At 40.7% G+C, this 17680-nt stretch overlaps 1 protein-coding gene across 1 annotated transcript in view; it reads left to right on the top strand.

The window, feature by feature from the left end:
• Positions 1 to 17680, top strand: part of lama1 (laminin, alpha 1) — a 221825-nt gene that overhangs the window by 140899 nt on the left and 63246 nt on the right. The window contains exons 35-39 of the mRNA XM_048596187.1: positions 1529 to 1739; positions 3682 to 3798; positions 8519 to 8682; positions 10866 to 11004; positions 15878 to 15980. Of these exons, the coding sequence (XP_048452144.1) occupies positions 1529 to 1739; positions 3682 to 3798; positions 8519 to 8682; positions 10866 to 11004; positions 15878 to 15980 (734 nt within the window). The remainder of the gene's footprint in view (positions 1 to 1528; positions 1740 to 3681; positions 3799 to 8518; positions 8683 to 10865; positions 11005 to 15877; positions 15981 to 17680) is intronic.

The raw sequence follows: 17680 nt of genomic DNA, 5'->3' as shown, positions 1-17680 counted from the left end.
CAATGATTCCAAGTTTTATGTCACTTGCAAATTTTAAAATTATGCTTTGTGGACCAAGCTCTAGACTATGGAGATAAATGTCAGGAAATGCAAGGGTCCCAACACTAATCTCTGGGCAACTTCTCTACCAACCTTCTCCAGACTGTAAAGGACATCCATTAAATATTACTTTATCGCATAACCAATTTTATATTCAATAAAAACGGAAAGAACTGCAGATGTTGTAAATCAGGAACAAAACAAAGATGCTGGAAAAGCCCAGCAGGTCTGGCAGCATCTGCGGAGGAGAAAACAAAGTCTGAGGAAGGGTTACCGGAAGCGAAATGTTAACTTTGTTTTTTCCTTCACAGATGCTGCCAGACCCGCTGAGCTTTTCCAGCAACTTTGTTTTTTGTTCCCAATTTTATATTCACATTGTTACCATCCCTTTTATTCCATACCTCTATCTTTGCTCACAGGTCTATTGTATGGCACTGTGTCAAATGCCTTCTGCAATTCCATATGCACATCCAGCATTGCCCCGATCAACCTCTCCGTTATCTCATCAAAAAGCTCCTGTCTCCTAGTTAAATATGATGTTTTCATTAAGAAATCCATGCTAGCTCTCGTTAATTAACCCACATTCGTCCTTGTGATTTTTTTTCCCACCTGAAGAATTATGATCTCAGAATATTGTTTGAACTGAGATTAGGAGGAATTACTTCACTCAGAGGATGGTGTTCCTGTGGAATATTCTCTATCGTGATAGGAATAGGGAGACAATGTCACTGCCTACATTTAAGAAAGAAATAGATATCTGAGAAACTAAAGGTGTAACTAAAAGGTGAGCATGATATGGAGATGGAGGATCAGCCCTGATCGAATGGCAGAGCTGGCCGAATGGGCTGAAAGGCCTATTGCTCCTCTTTTCTATAATTGAGAGATGTGCAATATAAGTGGGCACTGCTGTGTTTGTCCTGTTGGCATGCATCTCCCACAATAATGGTGCCAGTGCTGAGAACTCAGCCATGGTGGTAAGGCACCTCCCATGGACAGAGATCCACCAGATATGTGAACTGACCAAAGAGACCTCTGTCTTTTGAGGCGTTGCAGGAAGATGAGGAAAAAGAGTGCTAAGATGGCATTTTGTGGTACTTCAGAGTTGTCGATGCAGAGGTGCAATGAGATTCCTTTTCCGAGGATGAGCTCCTTGAGTCAAGCAAAAGCATTATGAGGACAACCTTCCTCCCACGTAGATAAAGGGGAGAAATACTGGGGCAGAATGGAGTGCCTAAGCCAGAGAGTGATCACTGAAGACAAGGTGACGATTATTGACAATCGCAGAAGCTATCATCATTGACTTTGACCAAGGCAGACCTGTTGCTGTTGGCAAGGCACATTCTGCAATGAAGTTACAACATTGTTGATGTTGGGAGTGTAGGACTGGGTGGCACGGGTAGTGGAACATTGAGGTAGAGCTGTATTTGCAAATCCATGGACAGTTGCATGTAAATGCTGATACCTTTATGATTTTTCTTTCATGAATCAGAGCGGCACGCCATCTGTTGGCCAGCGTGCAGAAGGCGTTTCAGAAATCCCGTAAGGAAATGGAGGACTTGAAAAACAGGGTCAAGTTTATGTTAGTGCAACATGCCAATGAGTTGCAGGAAGCTCGAGAGCTAGTGAACAAAGCACGTTCAAACACCAACGAAAGCAGCAGGCTTCTCCTCAGCATCACCAGTGGTCTGCAAGAGCTCCAGGTAAAAGGGAAAATATAGGAACAGGAGTCATCTATTCAGCTCCTCAAGCCTGTTTCCACCCTTAAGCGATGGCTGTGGCCTAATTCCATATCCCTACCCTTGGCTCATATCCCTTAGTACCGTTTGCTCAATAAAACATTATATATCTCAGATTTAAAATTAACAATGGACCTAACATCAACCGCCATTTGTGGAAAAGAGTTCTAAACCTGTACCATCCTTTATGTGTAGAAGTGCTTCCTAACATCTCTCCTGATTATTCTGGCCCTAAATTTCAGACTATGCTCTATAGACTATTCTGGGACCTCCAACTAGTGGAAATAGTTCGTTTTTATTTACACCATCTTTTCATGTTAATATCTTAAAGACTTGGATCAGATTATCCCTTAACCTCACAGTTCTAGAGAAAACAGGCTAAATGTGTATAACCTCTCCTCATAACTTAACCCTTCATAAGATAACAGCTTAAAATATAACAAATGTGCTACCCTTGTATCACAAATGAGCCTGAAGGGTGTTACGGACCGGACCAAACCCCCTCAAAATATATCATGATGATAATCTAGACACTAACTTTTCCTTATTTTAAGGTAAGTGCAAGGCATTGTGATCCAGATGCAATTCGATTGGTCACGTTACCAGGCTTGAAACACAACCGACTTTATTCATACATTATAATTAAAATACAGGCATAATAAAAGAAAAGAATTGGCTTAACTGTAACTGTTGAAATGCTTAACAAAATAATAAATACATATATAAACTACTACTAATTAACTGTTCCAAATATAGTAACATCCCATAAACACACCCTTGGCAAAGGCAAATTCAGTAAAGCAGATTGTCTCACATGCAATTCTAGCAGCAGCAAGAGACCCCCAGCTTTTACCTGTAACAGAGAGAGGAATAAGAGGCTTCCACATCCAGCTTCAGATCCCAGCAACTGCTGGAAGCTAAAACTAAAAATCCTGACTCTGTGGGAGCTTGATCTCACCCATTCATGCTGCTTCTATTGTTCCAACTTAAAAAAAAACCCAAGGCCTCACAAGCTGTTTACTTTATTGGTTTTGAAGCAGACTACTCAGCACCTCTGTCTCAAATCTACTTCATTAAAAAAAGGACAAAATACATCTCTTAAAACCATAGCACCATCATAAGGGTTGACCAATGGTTCTTTACCATTGAACTGGATACAGTTCCCAGCTATGAACAGTCATTGCTGAAATTTGCAAGGTTTCATGAACAGAGATGTCCAGGAAGAATTCTCAGTTCAAGGGATAAATATCTGTGTAGGTTTTATTCTCAATGCAGTGACAAGTTAGAAACAGCAGAGGGTAAGGGGCTGCATTGAAATCAAAATTCCTAATTCATGGCTAAGTCACAGAAATCACTGGGAATGGAACCTCTGAAAACTTACTCTAATATCCCTCCCATAAAAATGCAAAATCACTTCTTTCTTCATTTGCTCATGGGATGAGGGCATTGCATTTATCGCCTCTCCTTAATTGCCCAGAGGGCTGTTAAATGACAGTCACATTGCTGCCGGTATGTAGGCCAAACCAGGTAAAGGTGGCAAATTTCCCTTCCTGAACATCAAACCACATAGGTTTTTAATGATGGAAAATTGTTTCATCGTTGTCATTGGTCTAATTGTTTATTCTAGAGTATTATTGAATTCAAATTTCAACATCTGCCATTGATGGGATTTGAACCCATGATCCCAGAACCTCAATTTTGAGGTACTGAATTTCTCGTCCAATGCAATTACACTGCAAATACTAACATTCTTGTGAGTTCATAGTAAAATTATTGACAGAAAAGGAGGTCCTCCAGCATATCAAACCCCTGTCATTCAGGTTTGGAAAGTACCAGTAAGTCTTTGTTGAAAGAGACCATGTTTTGGTCACATTGCTAACTCATGTCAAAACATGACCGTCCACAGGAAAAGCAGCAGACTATCAAGAATATCAGGATGCTGACAACAAACGTGATCCAAGATGGAAGAGAGATGTTGAACACTGCAGTAAATATGACAGAAGACATTGTGAACAACACAGCTGTAAGTTTCATTATAATTGTAGACTTTGGTTTTCATGTTCCTGCCAGCCAATGTTGCCGACTAAGAGAGCAAATTTGCCAGTTGGCTCCTGGGCTCCTACCAGTGCTCCTAAACAGCAAATCAACAGGTAGTGTGAGAGTGTGGGTTGTAGAGACTGTCCCTGTGGCCTGGAGATCAGGAGCTGTTCTGCAACTTATGTCTTTGTGACAACATCGAATAGCTCCAGCATTGGAAATACCATGTGATGGAAGGTACAATGTGACCAGAATTTTAATTCCACATTCATCAAGTTAGTAATTAACCCGCCATAAATTTTGATTTTAATCGATTGTATTTTGTGTCACCCAAGGTGAACTACTGCTATTCCGACGAACAAAACTTAGCTGCAAGAGCCAAATTTTCAAATTGGATTGGATTTGTGCAAATCATTACAAATAAATTGTTTAAACTTTTTTTTAAATTCACCCATGCAATGTGGGCATCAGTGAATGATCCTGCGTTTCTTTCTAGTTCCTCATTCCCCTTCAGAAGGTGGTGGTGGGCTGAGTTTTTGAACCGCTGCAGACCATGTGCTACACGGAGAGAAACTGTCTTCCTCCCTCGCTTTCCTCTTCCTCATTGCAAAACTCAGGCATAGTTCCACAAACAATTTGCCACCTTGCCCAGTTGACAATGCTTTGCGTGTATGACTGGCATACTGGGTGCCAGTGGGTTCACTCCTACTGAATGCAATCCTCTTGCAATCAATCTCTACAACTGTTCCCTTTCCAATAGCTCCTTCAGCTGGAAGTGTTGAGCCTAGTTTTAATGTCACAGCCATACTGATTGTGATTAGTCAATTCCAAAGATAAGGGATCATCCGATGTGATGCTTCATGGATCTATGACACGAAGCCAGTTGCAGTGAATTAACCCATTAAGTCCTTAAAGGAGCCAGCAGGTATCTGTGTTACGAATGTGGTTGAATGTGTCTTGTGCTCTGCTTTGAAGTCGAGAAAGACCCAGGGTTGCAGGTGCCCTATACAGCTGCTATGTGGCTTCCTTGCTTCTGTACTCAAATCTTACTGCATTGAAGGCCAGTGTACCCAATTCCTTCCAAACTGCATGCCACACCTGCATGTTTGCTTTTGTTGACCAGCGTACAGGTATACCTATGTCCCTTTCATACATCAACATTGTTAATCTATCACCATTTAAATAATACTCCGCCGTTCTGCTTTCCCTACCAAAGCGTATAACTTCATACCTATACATTTTATACAGTATTTTCCATGTACTTTTATCCACTTACTCAATTTGTGTCCATAGAAATACAGGAAATGAGAGCAACTGTAGACCATTCACCCCATCAAGCCTCCTCTACTATTCAACATTACCATGGTTGATCTTTTATCTCAATGCCTTATTCCAACTCGCTCCCAGTACACCTTGACACTTCTGGCTTCTAGAAATCTATTTATTTGTTTCTTAAATATATGCAGTGACTTGACCTCCTCTACCTTATGCTGGTTCACCAACATCAGTGAAGAAGTTTCTCCTCACTGCAGTCAAAGATGGTTATCCCATTAATCAGTCACCATAACTCCTTGTTTTAGAAACCACCACCACCCTCCGCCTCCATTCCCACCAGGGGGAGCATCATCCCTGCATCCAGCTTGTCGTGCCCTGCCCTGTCAGAATTTGACATGTTTCAGTGAGATTCCCTTATCTTTCTAAACCCCAGTCAATATCGGCTTAGTTGAGCCGATCTCTCTTCAAAGGACCAAACCTACCAATGCAGGAATCAGTGTGGTGAATTTTCTCTCTAGCAATTATATCTTTCCTTAGGTATGGTGACAGAAACTGCACACAGTACTCCAGGTGCGGTCACACCGAGACCCCATACAGCTGCTGTGTGGCTTCCTTGCTCCTGTCCTCAAATCTTACTGCATTGAAGGCCAGTGTACCCAATTCCTTCCAAACTGCATGCCACACCTGCATGTTTGCTTTTGTTGACCAGCGTACAGGTATACCTATGTCCCTTTCATACATCAACATTGTTAATCTATCACCATTTAAATAATACTCTGTCATTCTGTTTTCCCTACCAAAGTGTATAACTTCATACCTATACATTTTACACTGTATTTTCCATGTACTTTTGCCCACTTACTCACTTTATCTAAATCACCTTGAAGCCTCGTTACCTTCCACTCAACACTCAGTTTCCTTCTAGAGTCATAGAGCTGTACAGCATGGAAACAAACCCTTCAGTCCTACCAGTCCATGCCGAACATAATGCCAAACTAAACTAGTCCCACCTGCCTGCTCCTGGCCCTTATCCCTCCAAACCTTTTCCTATTCATGTACTTATGTAAGTGTCTTTTAAATGTTGTAACTGTTCCCACAGCCACCACTTCCTGAGGAAGTTCATGCCACATACGAGCCACTCTCTGTGTGAAAAATTTGCCCCGATATGTTTTTTTAAATCTCTCTCCTCTCACCTTAAAATAGTGCCCCCTAGTCTTGAAATCCTTCATCCTAGGGAAACAACACCTACTATTAACTCTACCTATGCCCTTCATTATTTTATAAACCTCTATAAAGTCACTTCTCAATCTCGTACGCTCCAGTGAAAATAGTCCCAGCCTATCCAGCCTCTCCTTATAACTCAAACCTTCAATACCTGGCAACATCCTGGTAAATATATTCTGAACCTTCTGTAGCTTAATAATCATCAGCTAACTTGTAAATATTACATTTGATTTCTTTATCCAAATTGTCGATATTTACAATGAATAGCTGGGCACAAGCCCTGACCATGCGGTACCCTCTAGTCACTGCCTTACATCCCAAGAAATATCCATTTATTCTTACTGTCTTTTTCCTATATGCTCATTCTCAATCCGCACCAGTATATTGCTACAATCCTATCTACTTTAATCTTGTATACTAACCACTTATGTGGCACTTTATTAAAAGCTTCCTGAAAGTCCAAATTCACCATATCCACTGGATCTCACTTAACAACGCATTACCTTGGCCTCAAAATAACTCCAGTAGGATTCCACTTTCATAAATCTGCACAGACCTTGTCTATCTTGTAGATATTCTTTTAAGTCACTCGGAGATAGCAAGAACTGCAGATGCTGGAGTCAGAGTCATCCTGGAGTTCATGCTGATGAAGGGTCCTGACCTAAAACGTCGACTCTCCTGCTCCTCTGATGCTGCCTGACCAGCTGTGTTCCTCCAGCTCCACACTGTATTGGCGATATTCTTTAAGTGTCCTGTAATACGTCCTTTATAATAGATTGTCACATTTCATATGCTACTTATGCTGTCCTAACCAGTTTGTAATTCCCTGTTTTCTGCCCCCGCACTTTCTTTTCTAAATAATGTGATGAAATTTGCTTCCGTCAAATGTGTTAGAACTGTTTGAGAATGTACAGAATTTTGGAGCAACCACCAATGTTTCCATGATCACCTGCTTTAGTACCCAGGGATATAAATTATCAGGGATTTATCAGCTTTATGTCTTATTCATGTCTCCAGCTGTGTTCTTTCTTATTAATTCTAATTTCCTTCAATTTCCCTTCTCAATAAGCTCTTTTATCTATAATTTCTGGAAAGTTATTTGTGTCTTCTGTGAAGACAGAACTAAAGGAGTTGTTTAATTGTTCTGTCATTTCCTTGCTGTCAATGATCAATTCTCACATTTCAGGCTGTAAGGAACCTAGATTTGTCTTCACTAATCTTTCTCTTTACACATACTTATAGAAGCTTTTACATTAATTTTATGTCATTGCAAGTTTACTCTCACATTCTATTAGCCCTCTCGTAATCAATCTTTTGGTTCCCCAATGCTGAATTTGAAAATGGTCTGCTTTCTCAATGTAATCTAGCAACTCTTTGGATCTAACACTTAATTTGTTTTGTTAGCCAAAGTTGGGCCACATTTTCTGTTGTAATTTTGCACCAGAAAGGAATGCATGACTACTGCAGCCATGGACTATCTGCCATCATGCTTTTTAATATAGTTACCAATCTATCACAGTCAACCATGCCTCATGCTCTCACTGTTTCCCATGTTTAGATTTAAGACTGTAGTTCTAGAATGGATTGCTTCACTTACTATACCAATGGATAATTCTATCATGTTATGGTCACTCATCTCTAAAGGACATTGCACACAAGATTATTAATTAAATCTTTCACCTTGCACAGTCACAAGCCACACACCATGCTGACTTGGAACGTCGGAAGTGACATGACTGCAGGTTATAGTCCAACAGATTAATTTGAAATCACAAACTTTTGGAGCTCTGCTCCTTCGTCTGACAAGGAGCAGCACTTCATAAGCTTGTGATTTCAAATAAACTTGTATGGGCTGTAACCTGGTGTCGTGTGACTTCTCACTTTGTCCACCCCAGTCCGACAGCAGCACCTGCACAGCGTGGCTTGGAACTAGATCACCATTCCTTCATTTTCACTGGGTCCGAAACCTGGAGCTCCTCCTTTAACAGCACTATGAGTATAATTACATACTGTGGTCTGCAGCAACTCAAGAAGGATGCTCACCATCACCTTGAAGGAATTAAATAGGGCAATAAACGTTACCCTATCAATGATGCTCATATCCTGTAAAAGTCTTTTTAAAAAGTTCTATTAGGAACATCTTGGTGTATACCTTTGTGTATTTTCTGTACTATGTTAAAATTGTCACCCTGTTTTGTTGAATGAAGTTTTTGGAGCAATACAGCGACCAGCTGGATTTGTGGAATACTAAGATGAGGATGCACCTTGACAAGTTGGTGATGGAGATGACTCAGAAGAGTGTGCTCAGCCTTGTCTACAAGGCAGAAGACCATGCTGAAGAACTTAGTGAGATTGCAAATCTGCTAAACAGGTAAGTCTACATAGCCGCTTCCTCTGTAGCAGCTGCAGTCTGCTCAGTAGCCATTGTGACCAGTGAGCCTGTCCCCCTTCACAATTCATTGCATTATATGGCTGTCAAGGAAACGAAGTCAGACTGACTACATACATGTGTCAGCTGTGATGCAGTTTGGCAGCACTCTCATCTCTGAGACACTTGCTCAAGTTGTGGGCTCACGTTCCATTCTCAGATTAGAGCACACAAGTCAAGACTGAGGCCCCAGTGTTGTACTGAACAGAGGCTATGCTATGATAGATGCTGTGTTTCAGATGAGACCTCAAACTAAAGCCTTTATCTGCCTTCTCTGATAGCTGTAAAAGATCCCACGGCACAATTTTGGAGAAAATCAAAGAAGTTAGCCTTCATGTCCTGACCAAAATTTATCACCCAATCAACATGAGAAAAACAGATTACCTAGTCGTGTTTGTTTGCTGTGTGAACAACTGGCTGCTACACTGGAACATTTCCATAGTATTTCATGGACTGTAAAGTGCAGTGAGATATTTGTTGGTCGTGAAAAACACTGTATAATTTTGAGTCTTTTTCTTTTATTGTTTTGTTTTGCTGGCAAGAAAACCAACTCAGATCGAGTACCTGTGTGAGCTGTAACTGAGTTAATACCGTTTTTGTCTGTAAGTGAGATGTTTGTGGGTTTAAGTCTAATGTAGGATTTGAACACAACAATAATGGTTGTCATAAAAACATGGAAAATAAAAATAAGTGTAGCCCATTCTGCCCTTCAAACCTGCTCTGCTATTCAGTATGATCATGGATGGTCAACCAACTCAACGAAACCTACAGCCATCACTGAAGCCTGGGGCCTAACCATTCCCAGTTCTGGTCACCTCATTATAGGAAAGATGTGGAAGCTTTAGAGAGGGTGCAGACGAGATTTACCAGGATGCTGCCTGGACTGGAGCGCAGGTCTTATGAGGAAAGGTTGAGGGAGCTAGGGCTTTTCTCATTGGAGCGAAGAAGGATGAGAGGTGACTTGATAGAGGTGTACAAGATGACAAGAGGCATAGATAGAGTGGATAGTCAGAGACTTTTTCCCAGGGCGGAAATGACTATTACGAGGGGACATAATTTTAAGGTGATTGGAGGAAGGTATAGGGGAGATGTCAGAGGTAGGTTCTTCACACAGAGAGTGGTGGGTGTATGGAATGCGTTGTCGGCAGTGGTAGTGGGGTCAGATACCTTAGAGACTTTTAAGCGACTCTTGTATAGGCATACGGAGGATAGTAAAATGTAGGGTATGCAGGGTAGTTTGATCTTAGTAGGATAATAGGTCGGCACAACATTATTGGCCGAAGGGCCTGTACTGTGCTGTACTGTTCTATGTTTTACGCTCGAAATACAAGGTTGATTGTATGTACCCAAATCTTTAGATCAAAGGCCACCATTTTTGAAATTTTAAAGCAGCATTAATACTCTTAACACTTAATGGTAGTTAAACAAGTGTTCTTTCAGATGTAGTACATGTGATAAAGTTGTATTTCATTAGAACATATTTGTGTTTTCTCAGATTCCAGGCGAATATTTGTTAGCTTGAACAAAATGCAGACCATACTAACAAGTTACTTCTTAGACAGGCCACTGAAGCAATAGAATGTCTTCTAGCTGCTGAATGTGCTTTGTAGGCTTCTACACGTTAGACTTCAGAACGTAAACCACCAGGTTCTTGTTGAGACAGATGTCATGAAGTTTATTAACATCACTAACTATTTCACAGCTACAGTATTGCAGACTTGCACAACAGTCTAGGTTCTGTGCTTACTGCTGTTACTGCCCCTTACACACACAGTTGGCAGACTCCTTTACAAAAGACTGCCTGAAGGCAAGGTGGGTAACTTTATATTGAAAAATTAAACGTCATTCTGCCATGTAACTGACTTGAAGGTCCAGGCTTGTTCAGTCTGCAATGTCTGCATTTGCACAACAGCTGCAGTGGCGGGGGAATCTGTAAATCATTGGTTCTTATTCAGAAAGAAATATCTGGGAGCCAGATTGTCACATCCCTTTTGTTCAAAGCAGGCGAAGGCAGTGGGAAGAAAGTAAGCACTGATAACGTACACAGAGAAATGCAATTTTTGTTGCAATCGTACGCCTGTGTAAATTTCATTGAGCCATTTAACTGACCCATTTCCTGCTATTAGTTCCCTTGCAGCTGTAAGAAACGTGTCTCTGAATGCCACAGTGGCTGTCAACACACATTCCAACATCAAAGCACTCATTGATGAAGCTGCAAACATTGTATTAGAAGCTAGGAACAAAGCTGATGCTGCATTAAAGTTGGTGAGTATTTTCACAGTATCACAGATTCTTTATGATGCAGATGGAGGGCGTCTGGTCCATTGTGTCTACACTAACTCTCTGAACAAGCAGTATGTCATAGTGCAATCCTCCAGCCATAACCTTGCACATTGTTTCTGTTTAAATGATCATCCATTGCCCTCTTGAATGCCATTTGAAGCTACCTCCAACACACTTCCGGGTCGTGCATTCTTAACCAAAAGCTGAGAGTGTTTTCTCACATTGCACTTTGTCCCAGGAATATTTAGCGCAATAGCCTTGCTCAGCCTTCAGCCAGGTCTCTGCTACAGCCACAACCTGATTCAGCTACACGCATGCACAATCCCGCCTTGTCACCAAATACAACATCTTTGCAGTTAAAATAATGGCGGTACATGAAGAGTCAACACAAAACTAAACTAATTCATTCTGATGTATACATAGGCATGCACATAGCCACAAGGCGGTGCTATTAAATGCTATATAAATCTTTTTTTTTCCATTTTGCAAGTGTAATTTTATTTCATGAAATGAACAGTTATCGGTATGACGGGGTTTATATTATGGATTAAGAAATTTTTTCCCGCACTGTTCTTGGAAACAAAACCTACAGCCGTCACTGAATCCTTGGACCTAACCATTCAAATACAGGTTTGATTGCATGCACCCAAATCTTTAGAACAAATGCCTTCTTTTTCCAAATTTTTGAATCAGCATTAATATTCTTAACATTGAAAAAATAGTTGTAATCCAATCTGGTCCAATTAGAGAGTCCGGGCTAGACAGATATAAACAGGAGTGTCAGAGATTCTTACACCCTGGGAGCTGACTCTGACAATGCTGTGCCAGAGTCAAAGACTTTCCACATGGAGTAAAGGGTGACTTGGTGGTTGGATACCAGCCTCTGTGGAATTATTTCAGTAGTAAAGAAGTTTTAATGCGTCTGAGAAAGTACATGCTATTGTTCTGCTCATTAGACCATATTTGTGTTTTTTTTTCTCTTGATTCCAGGTAAATATTTGTTAGTTTGACCGAATTAGAATCAAAATTTCACTTTGTAATCTGTGCCTGTGACTCTTCAATCGTATTTACTTCACTCTATCTATTCATGTGCATGCTATGTAATGTTGGTTCTGAAAGTTTTCATTTACTCTTTATTCCTGTTCCACCTATTACCTTAGTGCTCTCTATTCTAGTGCTAACTATCTCTCCCAGTATTCTACTTTCTTACTAAACCAAGTTATAACTTATCTCACCACTCAAGACCAATTTCTTAGAAGTTGTTTCCTATTTGTAGAGGATTGATAATTAAGAGTATAAAGAACACCTTTATGGCTTTGAACAAAAAGTAAACAGAAGCTTATAGTGTCACATAGTGTCACCATGATTCAGTGGGTAACATCTTGTCCCTTAATCTGAACGTTCAAGCCCCAGTCTAGAAACTTAAATGTGAAAATCTAGGTGAATATTTCAGTGCAATGCAGTACTGAAGGAGGGCTGCACAGTCAATCATGCTTTTTTTTTAAATGAGACGTAAAATAAAGGCACTCTCTGCTTTCTAAGGTAGACATAAAAGATTGCATGACACTATTTTGAAGAGAAGCAAGTGAGTTATTCCCATGTCCTCGCCAATTTTTTACCCATCAATCAAGTTCACAAAAACAGGTGATCTGATAAATATCACATTCCCATTTGTGGCCATTTGCTTTGTAGAAATTAACCGGTATGTTTCCTACATTAAAACACTGCCTACACTACAAAAAGTGCTGCATTGGCTGTAAAACACTCCGTGAGACATATGGTAGTTGTGAAAAACACCATATATATTCAAATCCATATTTCCATTTCACCCTTGGAGCAGATTAGTCATTGTTGTATTTAGATGCATTAAATTTCATCTTTCGCTAGTGAAAGTATTTAGTTACCCATTGATAATTCATGTTTTCTTTGTTGCTGTAGTAATATCACGTTTGGGTTGTTAATAAAAGGTAGTCCACACTGATGCCAGTTAGCCTTTACAAAGTATTAGCTACCTTTAGGAGATAGTAAGAAGGGATATCCTTGGAACTCAACACGCTCATTTCCCAGTTCTGTGCAAACTGATGTTGTATTGACATAGTCCTTACACACATGCTCAGTAGCCATTATTATAAAGGTATAGTTAACACTTTACTCCACGTATCTCCCACAAATTCGCTCTTCCAATAAACTGTTAACATTCAATTCCTGCTACATTCTCCCACTGTCCTCCCACTTCATGCCACTCTGCTTCCAAGTAACTTTTGCTTGAGGCATCAATCTGCAATAGCATTCTCAGCGCACTTGGAGGATATATGTGTTCTCATATTGTTTTCTTGTAGACGTAAAGGCATCCAACATGGAAACAGACCTTTCAATCCAACTCATCCATGCGAACCAAGTTTCCCAAACTAAATTTTGTCCCACTTGCCTGCATTTGGCCCATGTCCAACCAAACCTTTCCTATTCATATATCTTTCCTTTTAAATGTTGTAACTGTACCTACATCTCCCACTTCCTCTGGCAGTTCATTCCATGTACGAACCATCCTCTATGTAAAACATTGCCTCTCAAGTTCCTTTTAAATCTTTCTCTTCTCACCTTAAAGTTATGTTGCCTGGTTTTGAACTCCCCACCCAAGGGAAAAGACCTTTGCTATTCATATTATTTATGCCCTTCGTGATTTTATGAACCTCTGTAAGTGTCACCCTCAACCTCCTACACTCCAGTGAAAAAACGTCCCAACTTGCACAGTCTCTCCTTATAACTCAAACACTCCTGTCCTGGCAAATTCCTGGTAAATCTTTTCTGCACTCTGTTGAATTTAATGACATCCTTCCTATAGCAGGGTGACTAGAACTGCACACAGTATTCCAAAAGTGGCCTCACCAATGCCCTGTACAACCTCAACATGATGTCCTAATTCCTATACTCAATGGTCTGAGCAATGAAGGCAAGCACGCTAAATGCCTTCTTAACCAGTCTATCTATTTGTGATGCAACTTTCAAAGGATTATGTACCTGAATCCCTAGGTCTCTCTGTTTGACAACACCACCCAGGGCCCTACCATTAACTGTATAAGTCCTGCCCTTGCTCATTTTTCCAAAACACAAACTTCAAATTTATCAAAATTAAACTTCATCTACCACTCCTCAGCCCATTTGCCCAATTGTTCAAGATCCTTTTGTAATCTTAGATAATGCTATTCAATGTCAACTATACCAGCAATTTTGGTATCATCTACAAAATTACTAACGAGCCCTCCTAAACCTCATCCAAATTGTTTATATAAATGACAAACGACAGTGGACCCAACACCGATTCCTGCAGAACACCACTGGTCACAGATGTCCAGTCCAAAAAAGCAACCTCCATCACCACCCTCTGTCTCCTACCGTCAAGCCAATTTTGCAAGCTCTCCCTGAATCCCATGTGGTCTAACTTTAGTATTCAGTCTACCATGTGGAACGTTGCAAAGGCTTTACTAAAATCTATGTCAACAATGCTTACTAGACAGATGGCAGCTTCTCAAACCGGCTGGTTCCTGGCCTTTGACACTTCTCTGTTTTTAATAAAGCCTAACAATGTTCACTAATTCATGTGCAGACCTGATCTTACTACAGTTATTGAACTAAATAATGGCTTATTTCTATGGAACACTGCAGCACTCGGTATACAATACCTGCAGAAAAAGTCTACATTTTTTACTTGGAATAATTTAATCATACTTAGGAACATAAACACTATTTGGATTGGATAAAATCCATAGTAATCATCAAGTCTACCTCTTGTGCGATAGATCTCAGTCACATAAACTACCAAATTCCTCTTCTCTCTCTAGAAACTTTTTTCACAAAATTTTGATGACACTGTCCCCCTCAATGTTCTTTCCCACACTTTTTATTACAAAAGACTTTCCATTAAATCATAAAAAATAGAAACAGGAGTAGGCCGTTCAGCCCCTCAAGCATTTTCCGCCATTCAGTACGATAATGACTGATCTGATACTCCTCACGTCCTTTTCCCATAACCCTTAATTCTCCTACTGATCAAGAATCTATTTATCTCAGCCGTAAATATACACAAGGACTCTGCCCCAAAGCTCTCTGTGACAAGGAATTCCGAAGACACTCAATCCTCGGAGAGAAGAAATCCCTCCATATCTCGGTCTTAAATCTGCACTGTTTTATTCTGACGTGATGTATGTTTAGTCCTAGACTCTGTCATGAGGGGAAACATCCTCTCAACATTTGCCCAGTCAAACCCCTTAAGAATCCTATACGTTTCAATGAGATCACCTCTCATTCTTCTAAACTCCAGTGAGTAGAGTCCCAACCTATTAGCCTTTGCTCATAAGATAAGTTTTTAATAATATCAATTTAATATTAATTTATTCAGTATTTTACCATATGTACAATTTAATCAGTAATTTATTCTATAATCCAAGATGGCACTGGAACGTGGTGACATTTTACACTTTTCACTGTACCTAGGTATGAGTGACAATATTAAATAAATCTAAATCTAAATCCCTCCATACTGTTATAATTGACCCTGGTACTCTGTACCTGGCTTTCACACTTCTGGAGTGTTACCAAGCATGAAGGACCAGATCAAGCACATTGTAGGAGCAAATTACTGCAGATATTGGAATCTGTACTGAAATGTTGGAGATCGAGCACATTATTAGGTGGAATTATCTGATTGCAAAACACTTTAAAAATGCACTGAGCAAATAGCAGCGCTTATTGTACTGGCCCATTATTTCTGTTATTGGCTGCTACATCCTAATATCAGTTTTCCGTGTGACTCTGTTACTTTGAGTGTAATGCTTCTATACACCTGCTCTTTATTAAGGTTATCGGTCCTCAAACACCACTGGAGGAGTTTGGCAGGAAGTCAGCCCAGCATAGTTCAGAGATCCTGAGCGATGCAAATGGCTTGAAAAACAAAACTGCTGGTAAGTAATTATTTACTATGTACTACTATGTAATACTAATTTATGTATTCAGCATTAATCTCAGCACTTCTTAATGGAAACCAATGAACTGAATGAAGTAAATGGGCTACGGGGAATGAGCCAGGAATACAACTAACTGGTTAGAGGTACATAGAGACCCATAGCCTGTTTCTGTGTTATATCATTCTATGATTGCATTCGAAAATCTAGTGCCTTTTCTGATAACACCTAAATTGAAAACACACATTCTTGGCCTTTTTAAAGAGCACTCCGCAGAAAGCTTAGGGACAACTTTAATAACGATCAGGAATAGAAAGATAATCCCTCAACAGTGTGGGACTGGGGAAGGTCTTAATTCTGGGTCCTCAATTAAATGTTCATCATCAGCCTTACACCCAAACCCAATGGCGAGGACTGCTGGGCAGCAATAGGATAAGGTCTTTGGTAGGGGCCAAATAGAAGAGTTGTTGGCACTGAGTGCATAGGAGGAGGGAGGGATCAGACAGCATTGCAAGAGTGGGAGGAGGAGAGACGTCAATGGCACATAACCCCAGTGTAAGGTCTGGTGGACCTGCTTGTTCTTGTTAGGCCACAACCAACCTGAGAGGAATTCCATACGAACTTGCCTTTTCAGACACTTCTGACTCCAATTCCTCGCTGTCACAGCGGGAAATCTCAAAGGCTCCCTGTCTGCCAGTGCCGCATTTGTCACAGAGTCATACAGCACGGAAACAGACCCTTCAATCCAACCAGTCCATGCCGAACATAATCCCAAACTAAACTAGTCCCACCTGCCTGCTCCTGGCCCATATCCCTCCAAACCTTTCCTATTCATGCACTTATCCAAATGTCTTTTAAATGTTGTAATTGTACCCACATCCACCACTTCCTCAGGAAGTTCATTCCACACACGAACCACCCTCTATACAAAAAAATTTGCCCCTCATGTCTTTTTTTAAGTCTCTCTCCTCTCACCTTACAAATGTGCCCCCTAATCTTGAAATCCCCCATCCTAGGGAAAAGGCACCTACCATTAACTCTATCTGTGCCCTTCAGTAGTTTATGAACTTCTATAAGGTCACCTCTCAACCACCTATGCTGCAGTAAAAAAAAGTCCCAGCCTATCTTAAAAAAAAATGTGCAGATTACTCTTTGGGAGCCGTTGGAAGGCAGCAGGATTGGAGTAACATCTCACGGATTGTCTGGCAGCCCTCATGTTGGAGTGCCTGGGGATTTGGGATGGATAGTGAACACCTTATGAGCTGCCAAGTTGTCTTCTCTGGAGAACAAGTAACCATTGCTAATGGTCAGTACTCTGCAGGTCACTGAGCTTTCTTGGAGTGAGGGCAATATTTCTTGGAACTTCATTCACCTGATGTTACACCTTTAATTGTTTTGTATCTACAATCAGGTCGGAGTTGGTATTGATGCTGGGCAGAAATTGGTGGATCTCCCACCGATTTGCCACACTGCCTGGTTTCCATCTTGATTGCCTGGTGGTAAAATCTGGTGCTATTTTGGGAGCGCCAATTACTGGCCTCCTCCTGTCATCACCGATATTTTTGCAGCAGCAGGGGGCCCATTGATATATAGAAGATAGGATTGAACTCTAGGTGAGATCTGGTGGCCTTCTCATCAGCTAAGACAGTGGCCCCCCTCATTCAGGCTCCATGCCTCAAAGAGGGGACCACCCCCCACAA

The sequence above is a fragment of the Rhincodon typus genome, chromosome 4 (assembly GCF_021869965.1).
Source record: "Rhincodon typus isolate 14 chromosome 4, sRhiTyp1.1, whole genome shotgun sequence".
NCBI classification, from domain to species: Eukaryota; Metazoa; Chordata; class Chondrichthyes; order Orectolobiformes; family Rhincodontidae; genus Rhincodon; species Rhincodon typus.
Note: the sequence above shows the minus strand (reverse complement) of the source record. Positions and strands in the feature narration are given on the sequence as shown.